General features: G+C 35.7%; 1 protein-coding gene across 1 annotated transcript in view; it reads right to left on the reverse strand.

The window, feature by feature from the left end:
- Nucleotides 1-1480: 1480 nt before the first annotated feature.
- Nucleotides 1481-10284, reverse strand: part of LOC107680922 (TBC1 domain family member 2A-like) — an 18641-nt gene continuing 9837 nt past the window's right edge. Inside the window, 10 exon segments of the mRNA XM_016477014.1 lie at nt 1481-1839; nt 3247-3368; nt 3621-3806; nt 3986-4106; nt 5236-5736; nt 6428-6600; nt 6902-7012; nt 7474-7857; nt 7944-8131; nt 8213-8322. Coding sequence (XP_016332500.1) covers nt 1638-1839; nt 3247-3368; nt 3621-3806; nt 3986-4106; nt 5236-5736; nt 6428-6600; nt 6902-7012; nt 7474-7857; nt 7944-8131; nt 8213-8322 — 2098 coding nt within the window. The 3' untranslated portion in view covers nt 1481-1637.

Genomic DNA, 10284 nt, shown 5'->3' on the forward strand with positions numbered 1-10284 from the left:
AGTGAAAAAGTGGGGGGGGGGGGGACAATGTTTCTTCAGATGTGTCAGCTGTTCGAATAGACTTCACCATGGATTTTCTCCAATATGAAGACAAACTGAAGTGAAAAACAGTTTTAAGGTTTATTTATTATGTGCATGTTTTTGGCATAATATCATTAATCTGTGAACTGTGAATGAGGCTGATAATATATGCATGCATGTTATATGTGACCCTGGACCAGTCTTGGGGTATATTTGTAGCAATAGCCAAAAATACATTGTATGGGTCAAAATTGTTGATATTTCTTTTATGCCAAAAATCATTAGGATATTAAGTAAAGATCATGTTCCATGAAGATATTTTGTAAATTTCTTACTGTAAATATATTAAAACTTAATTTTTGATTAGTAATATGCATTGCTAAGAACTTAATTTGGACAACTTTAAAGGCGATTTTCTCAATATTTTGATTTTTTTTGCACCCTCAGATTCCAGATTTTCAAATAGTTGTATCTCAGTCAAATATTGTCCTATCCTAACAAAGCATACATCAATGGAAAGTTTATTTATTCAGCTTTCAGGCGATGTATAAATATAAATTTCGGAAAATTGACCCTTATGACTGGTTTTGTGGTCCAGGGTCACATATAAACAGTAGCTGTAAAAGTATTTAAAAAAACATAGAAAACCCTTAAAAGCCTCAAATTTAAAAACAAATATTTGCTGAAGGGATTACATGTACAGTACCCTACCTTTCAAAAGCTTGTGGTTGGTAAGTTTTCTAAAAAGTATTGTATCTCACCAAAGCTGCATTTATTTGATCAAAAATACAGTAAAACAGCAATATTGTGAAATAACATTACAATGCAAAATACATGTTTTCTGTTTTAATATATAATTTATTGCTGTGATGGCAAGACTACATTTTCAGCATCATTACCCCACTCTTAAGTGTCACATGATCCTTCAGAAATCATTCTAATTTACTGATTTGCTGCTCAAGAAACATTTCTTATTATCAATGTTATAAGCAAATATGGTGCTTAATATTTTTGTGGAAACCTTGATAAACCTTTACTATCGCTTTTGATCGATTTAATATGGCCTTGCAGAATTTAAATATTCATTTATTTCAAATGAATTGATCATTAAAAATATTACTGACCCCAAACTTTTGAACAGTGGTGTAGTTGCATGTGCATATCGGTTCAAATAAATAGGGCCTCAACATGCCCGATACTGAGATCAGTGCTGCTTTCTGTTGCCCCTTATTGGTAAAAATTACAATTTCGGTGAGGTGTCTTTGCTATCAGTTGCTCACCTTCATGTCATTCTGATAAAAGCACCAAAAAGCAGCTGAGGGAAAGATTTTTTGCAAATAATGATATTTGTGTCTCTTCCTCATGCAACCCATTATATGGGTTTGGAAGACTTGGAATATAGTTACATAGATTATTTTATTGTGCTTTGTTGTCATTTTTGTATCCATCCATCCAGTATCCATCTCCATTCACTTGCATTAAATGGAAAAGGACTGAATCTTGTGTGTTTGGAACAACATGAGGGTGAATAAATGATGAGGAGTTCTTTTTCTTTAGTGTTTCTCATACCGCATTCAAAGCTGTGTCACATTCATCAAGAGCTTATGTTTGATGTCTTATACCTCCTCTTCATCTTCACTAGCCAGGGTGTCCAGCTCTTTGTCTTTGCACTGGACGTGTTCAGCTTTGTATGCTGTCCGTAAGTTCTCCAGCTCTTTAATCTCAGCGTGGAGGCGTTCCAGATGTGTGGCGCGCCGGTTCTGTAGCAGCTTCATGGGCAGTGGGTTCATGTCGTTGAAGGCAATGCTTGTCAGCTTCCTGTGAACGAGAAAGACGATGTATATTGAGGAAACTCCAGCGATGAATTAGCTTCCAAGTTTATTTCCTGCAGAAACCTGTGGTTTGGAAAGACTCTCCCCAAGCCAGCTTTTCTTCTTTGTGTTTTTGAAACGATGCCATGCTCTGGAAGCAGGAGTAAGCAGGTGCGTATACACATAGTATCAGGGGCATATATTTTAAAATAGTCACACCACAGGCACAGAGGCATCTGACCCATATTCCGTTTTTATCTGTGTGACTGCTGCTCAGACAGATGCAGGCTGCTTTGTTTTACTATGGCTCAATGAATTATATATGGTGATGTCTGACTGTGGCAGAAATAGCTCCACTGTCACTGTCTACAATATCATGAGCTCCAAAAAGAAAATATTTAATTAGTAGGACTTTTATGAAGTAAGGCGGTTAAGGCAGTGCTGGAAAATAATGGTGGCCACACAAAATATTGACACTTTGGGCCCAATTTGGACATTTTCACTTAGGGGTGTACTCACTTTTGTGGTCAGCGGTTTAGACATTAATGGCTGTGTGTTGAGTTATTTTGAGGGAACAGCAAATTTACACTGTTATACAAGCTGTACACTCACTAATTTACATTGTAGCAAAGTGTAATTTCTTCAGTGTTGTCACATGAAAAGATATAATAAAATATTTACAAAAATGGGAGGGGTGTACTCACTTCTGTGAGATACTGTAATTAAGATTTTATATAGTATATCTTTATTTTTTATATATTTTATATAAATATAATTTTTTTTGTCAAGTTTTTCCATTTTTATGTAATATATATATATATATACATATATATATATAAAATATAAAATTAATCATATAATGGTATACATTTAGATTTACTAATATATACTATTTAAATTACAATAAAATATGATTATGCATCAATATTTTATATTTTTCACTAATTTGCTTGTAAATAATAATTATTATTTTTAAGTGTGTAAAATGTGTTCTAGAGGTATTACAGTGTCATACAGATATTCATGATGCTTAATACACTGTCCATTGTTTGTTTTTAACATACACAATACATTATAATACTTGCTGATATCTTTAAAGAGTAAAATCTTTGTGTTGGTAATGTATGTGTTGGTATGTCCTTTTATGACTGTTTAAAAGTCATTATAATGCTTGAAAGTAGTAACCATGAATAATATATACATGAGTATAAGGCATGAATGTATTTACTGTATAATACTTTAATACTTTAAGAATGCATCATATGCAGATTAATATTACTATTCCATACTGTAGAAGAGCATGTTAGTTCATTATATATATTGTATCTATATTACTGTATCTATATTTTGTTTTTTTCTTACTCTACTTTCTCTCTTGGTTTTTCTCTCTTCCATTTTTGATCCTTCATCTTACCTTCCATCTACGATGGTGTTGGGGAAGATGCGGAGATACTGGTACATCTCAACACTGTCATTGATCTTTAAGATGCCTTCCTCTCTGTATTTGAAAAGTGGCAATGCATATCGGAATATCACCTGTGAAACAGATGAATGAGGGATTTGGTCCATTGTTATTTCCTCGTAGTTGGCCTGTAGGCTTGTAATGTTTGTGAAAATGTTGGGAAATTTAGTTTTCTTTACACAACTGGATCAGGCTCAATATGAGGGTAATCATATTACAAACAAAACTGTTACAAACAAATATTTAGTGGAGAATCCAAAAAACTTCAAACTATTAGAGAACCAGGTATTGATCTATACAACATTTCCCAGAATCCTTTATGGTACCTTTAGGCCTTCATACAGGAAGGCGTCCCATACTTTAAACAGTATGCGTGTAGGCAGACTCTCAACGAACAACACCAGAAACCATTCAACAGTGATGAGGGACACGTCTACTTTTAGCGCTTCCAGATGGGCCGTGAGTCGAGGCAGCTTCTCAGACATGAGGTCCTTTAGTACACACTGGTCGGCCTGGAGAGATTGAAAGAAGAGAATATTGAAAAATAGTTCGGAATATTACTGTTTTTATATTCGATACTTGCTTCCAAACATTTGAAAACAGTAGTGTATAAAAGTCTGAGACCCCACTGAAAATCTGGGATTGAAAATAAGCAGAAAGTTTTAGGATTTAGGATTAATGCAGTTCTCACCTGACAGCCCACCAGGTCTTTAGTGTAGTAATTGTGAGGCATGATATAGTCCACAATCACTACCAAGCACCAGAAGGCATCTTCCTCATCCTGTAGTACCAGCAGAGCTATGGCTGCCAGTCTGCACACAGTGGCATCGTTGGTGTTATTTAGCTTTCTTTTTGCATATAGATATTGTGGCTCTAACAGTAAACCTACACCTCACTCTATTTAGCCTGTAAGGTACCCTCCATCAGAAAGTTGTTGATCAGCAAATGACCACCAGATGTCAGTACATTACATGTTATGGTCCATTTAAGGTCAGCTTGAAATTGGTATTAAAATAGTTTGTTGCCAGTGTTCAGCATGGCAGTCAGATGAGGCAAATATCACTTTGCATGTAGACTGAAGGTAAAATATGACATTTCTGTTTAATGATTGCTACAGTTTGGTAATCAGGAAGGGGTGGATTCAATTATGATGCATTAAAAGTAAAAAAGTAAAATTATTTTGCCATATTTAGCAAGAATTATTTTGTCTTCTGTTACCTCATGCATTATATATATAAAAATTTACATTTAGATTTAACTTTAGTTAATAGATTTAACTTAAATAGATTTAACTTATTTATATTTAATATTTAGACAAATTATACATTTAATATAAATATATGATATGAATATAAATATATTTTTAATTATATGAGATTTCAATTTGACTTAATAAGTGAAATAAATGACATAATTTTGATATTATATAAATATATGATAAATTATAAGAAATAAGAGACTTACATCTTACAAAAAAAAAAACAGTAGTGTACAAAAGTCTGAGACCACACACAATCTGGGATTGAAAATCAAATTTGAACCTGACAATAAACAGCAAGTTTTAATAAAGTATATAATAAATACTGACTGACTGACCTATTTAAAAATTCATATTTTAAATTATATTTTAAATAATTTTTAAACTTTAACTTTGAAATAAATTATGTAATACATTTGATACATTTTATATTTAAAAATAAATGTATTAAATAAAGACATTTTTATAAAGTGGTCATGTAAGTAAATCTGGCAAAATGTGACGCTTCTTATTTTTTGTAACATGCGTTACACTCAATACCCCATTATATTTTAAAACAAAAGTGGCATATTTAGCCAAAAAGCTCTTGTGATAGGCCATTACTTATACTACTCACATTAGTTCTATAATCACTTCTAATCAAAGCCAATTTTCTCTCTTTTTTGTCTATGATGGCTAATTACCTGTTGAGTCCCTGGACGTAGCCGATGGTGGGGTTTTGCCATGAGAATGCCTGCAGAACTCTCTCCAGCTTCTGAATCAAGGGGCTTGAAGGAGGGGAAAAGTATTGATTGGAGGTCAGCGTACGATCCAGGTCCAGCTGGATCTGTCTGGGCACCAGGTGAGGTGAGGTTCTGCTCTTCTCGCACAGCTCCTGATAGCGGTCAGGATGAAGCTCTTTTAGAGACTTGGTCCTAGTCTGTATCATAAAACGCCAAGCCCTCGCACGGTACTCGCGCGGTAAGCCCATCCGGAGTAGATTCTTAAATTCTGTGGATGAAGACAGTTCTCCTTCAGGGCGTCCAAACAGGAGCTGAGCGCAACGAGCCAACAATGGCCCATCGCATTCCTCCTGGTTCAGCAGGTTTTGGGATCGGATCTCGAGGGCCTGGATCTTAGCAAGCAGCTTCAGGTCCTCAATTTTGTAGTCCATTGCAATCTTAAATCCATATTCATCGTAATCCCTGTGGAATGTCGGGAACTGTGAGTTCCAACATAAATAGAACTTGAACAAACATTTATATGTGAAAATGTTTTATAATTTAAGACTCATTCACACCAAGAACGATAACCGTTATGATAACTGTAACATAATGATAATGATAGTTTTAAAATTTGTTCTAAATGTAAAAGAATAGCAGACTCCACACCACAACAATAATGGCAGAATAATTATATTGTTGGAATAACTTTTAAAATGATTTTTTACAGCTGATGAGCAATGAAAACACTGATAGCCAGTCAGAATTTAAAGTAGCAGATGACAAAACTGCAGCACATACTTATAATAAACAGAACAATATTGTGCATTTGAGTGGATGTCAATATAGTTATCATCATAGTTATTCTTGGTGTGAAAAGACCTTTACTCTATGCTCTCTAATAAATGTTATTTCACTGAAGCTCTATATGCTTTTTTTTTTAGCAGGAGACTTATCTAAGCAACTAAGACATTCTTTTATAAATCTCAAAGATGTCTGCTATGAACTTTAGCCATCCATTTCCATCCAAAAATAAAGTCTGGAATGATTTACACTTCTATGATGAATGTGCGCAAGGATGAATGTGATTTGAGAGCTCCACAGACGAAAAGAACAGGGTGAATAAACGATGACAGAGTTTGCATTTGGGGTGAACTGATGGGACTGTGTTTACCTTACCGAGTTTAGTTTGACAGCAGTGCTCAGGTCTGCCCGAACTGCATCCTTAACCACCTTCTTGACTGCTTCCCTCTGCTCCGGATTCAATTCCTTACTCTCCTGGAGTTTCTGGAGGATTCCCAGGTATCTGCTTTCCATCTGACTGCTATTGGCCTCCAGAACAGCACACTGGCACACACACACAGTAACAACACTAAATCCCACATTCAAGCACTTCTTGATATTTACTATCTCAGATTACCATCGCAAATGGCTCGGACCAATTTTAAAGCGTTTATATCACAAAAATGTAATTTCCCTTGATCTTTTGATATGGAAGTGAACATACTCTAACTTTCAAAACTCAAATCTCTCAGTTCATAAAGAGCCATTTAGTGTTTAGATTAGCCAATCAGTACAAAGGGTAAAGACAGTAGCAAAAAATGTGTCTGTTCTTGGTGCAAGAAACCTTGACTGAAAAATTATTTACCTTTACTATCAGACTTTGCTCCCGTTCGGAACTTTTTCTCCAAAGCGTCATTAGATGGTAGATCTCAGAGTTTAGGTACTGGTTCTGAGTTTTATATGCCTTCAAATCATCCTGAAATAATACACATTTAAATTATAAGTTATATCCACTACCATTCAGAAGTTTGGGGTTGGTAAGTTTTTTATATGTATCTCTTATGCTCACCAAGGCTGCATTTATATGATCAAAAAATTCAGTAAAAACAGTAATATTATGAACTACTATTACAATTTAAAATAACTGTTTTCTATTTTAATATATTTTAAAATGTCATTTATTCCTGTGATGGCAAAACTGAATTTTCAGTTTATTATGTAGAAAAGCTGTACTGTTGTACCATATCAATATTTTAGTGGAAACATTTTTTTTCAGGATTCTTTGCTGATTAGAAAATTCAAAAGCTTTTATCTGAAATAGAAATATATCTTTACATTGTAAATGTTTTTTACTGTCACTTTTGATCAATGCATCCATATATATTTATATTATATAGTAAAACAATATTTTGATGTAAAAATGCTTTATTTTCTCATTTTCAAATTCTCATTCTCGATTGTTAGCTGTTTTAAGGCCTCTGACCGCAGCCCATTGGAGCACTGCTTGTCTTCTCCACAGACTGCTAACTTCTCAGACAGCTTCAGTATCACTTCCTGTTTGGATTGATTCTTTTGTATCAGGAGCTGGACACTCTCCTGGAGTTCAGCTATATGGGCGTCCCTCTGGTTCAGATCCCTCCGTAGGTTCTCGTTCTCTTGCTGCCGGGACTCCAGATGGTCTCGCAGTTCGGCCGCACGCCGCTCGCCATGTCTGAGGAGCTCCAAGCGCTCCTGCTCCCCCTCCGCGGCTAGAAACTGAGCACAGGTGCGTTTCTCCAGCTGAGCAGCTTCCAGCACCTTATGTAACAGCGACACCAACTCCTGACAACACATACATATGCGGGTTTCAGTTGATTAATCTTACTGTATATGAGAAGCTGAAGTAGTGATTAACATCCTCACTTTACCTTCTGCGCTTTGACCTCTTCAGCCAGTTTTTCATTTTGAAGTCGAGATGTGTCCTTGAGCTCCAGCGGTTTGGACTTTTCTTTGCTATTCTTTCTGAATGGTGAAATGGTGGAGAGATCATGCTCAGACCTGGCATTAGCAGGGGATTCTGGGCTTTGAGAAGAACCGGGTGTGGGAACCACTAAAGCTAAGGAGGACAGTGGCCATGAGCACTTAAATTTGAAACAATTGTTTATTATTTTTCTAGTGACAAAGTTGTGGTTCTTACTGGATGCCTTAGATGAGGATGTTTTTTGGGTGTCAGTTGGGTCGCCAATATGGAAAACACTTTGTCTAATTTCCTGTGAGTGCCGGTTACGGAAACTGTGCATTGTGTTCCTGTAAATCAAACACAGAGAAACCACTGAAGAAATGACTCACAATAACAACTACATTTTTTTGGAAGAAAAAGGCCAAATGCAAAACTTGTCAAATGATGCTAAGCGTGTCGTGGATGGTTGCTAGGGTGTTCTGGGTGGTTGCTTAGTGGCTTAAATTAACAGAGGCCATTGTAGTCTCTAGACATGGCTTGGTCCCTCTAATTTAAGTCTGTAGGATTTAATTGGGCATCTAATTATTGACCATATTTACCATCAGGTGAAAGTCTAATCACTTAAGCCTGTAAAGCCTACTGGATCATATCTGATTTCTAAGACCTCTAAATTATTAACACGATCCAACTTTGCTGCAAAACCTGTTGTAAACAATCTACTACATTCTTTCTGTCATCTGATTGATGTCTTCTAGTATAATTCTAAAAACAACCCCCTTCAGGTCGTGGTTCACATGTCTTACATACATTATAAAAGTAAGCATAAGAACAAATGAAGCAGCTCAGGTTTACTTGATTGTCCATATATCACTTTTTAGAAGAATAATGCTAAAATGTGAGTATCAAATATGGTACAGGTTTTTGAGGAACATTTATTAACGTTCATCTCTCAATCATCATTATACTGAATTGCATTGTACTACAGAGCTTTGACCACAAAACTAAGCATTTAAATATAATCTTACTAAGAAATATTAGTAAGATTGGAAGATATAGATTGACAATTGATATTTATATGTATTTATATGCTTATATAATATTTATATGCTTTTTTTTTTAAAGATTTTATCTAAAGGTTCAATAAACTTATATTTAAAAAACAATCTGACTATTTTCATGTCAAGCTTTACAGTGGGTATAGAAAAAGAATCACCCCCTTTAAAACAATCACAAATAATCACCTTCTAAATGGCACAAAAAGCCATTTGACTTTCAACTGTGATCAGCTGTGGTCATTTTGATCAGCTCAGCATGAAAAGAGCTTTCCTGCAGCATTTCAGTCCGTGGTAGTGCAACTGAAGCAAACAATCAACTATGGATGGCATGCACCATCAAAAGATCTCCGGGATGAAGTTGTGGACAGGCACAAGTCAGGAGATGGATACAAAAATTTTTTCAAAGGCTTTATCAATACCTAGAAGCACAGTGAAGTCTATTATTAAGAAGTGGAAGGTATTTGGTACAACACAGACCCTCCCTGGATCAGAATGTCGCTCCAAACTGGATGAAAGAGCAGGAAGAAACTGGTCAAAGAGGCTACTAAGATCAAGAGGCCTACAGCAACTCTGAAGCAGTTGCAGGAATTTATGACGAAGAGTGGTCATTGTGTGCATGTGTCAAAAATATCACAAATTCTCCACAAATGTGGCTCGTATGGGAGGGTTGCAAGAAAAAAACACTCCTCAAGAAAGGCCACATGCAGTCACGACTGAGCTTTGCCAAAACACACCTTGAAGATTCTGAGCCAGATGAGACTAAAATTGAATTATTTGGCCTCAACACCAAACGATATGTCATGTGGAAATCCAATACAGCTCACCATCCAAATAACAGCATTCCTACAGTAAAGCATGGAGGTGGTAATATCCTGTTATAGCTCAGCTGGTGCAAGACAAGTGCTGAAGTTTAAAACTTATGATTGGTTTGGTTTGGAGTAATAGCATTAGCGATGCTTGCCTAAGAATTGATTATTTTTTTTAACAGGCTCCTTTGTATGTTTATTATGTAATCAGTTTAATAATTTTTGACATTGCAGATGATGATGAAACAGTTTTAGTCATTATGGGTTTTATTTAGAAATAGAAGCAACTTCCCATTTTCTCACTGAGACAGATGTGAAAACGTCTCAGGTTACTTATGTAACCATGGTTCCCTGAGTAGGGAACGAGACACTGCGTCCTCTAGGGGTCACTATGGGGAACGCCTCGTCGTGACCCGTGTCTGAAGCATACATTGAAAAAACACCAACT

The sequence above is a fragment of the Sinocyclocheilus anshuiensis genome, unplaced genomic scaffold (assembly GCF_001515605.1).
Source record: "Sinocyclocheilus anshuiensis isolate Anshui unplaced genomic scaffold, SAMN03320099.WGS_v1.1 scaffold1462, whole genome shotgun sequence".
Lineage (NCBI taxonomy): Eukaryota > Metazoa > Chordata > Actinopteri > Cypriniformes > Cyprinidae > Sinocyclocheilus > Sinocyclocheilus anshuiensis.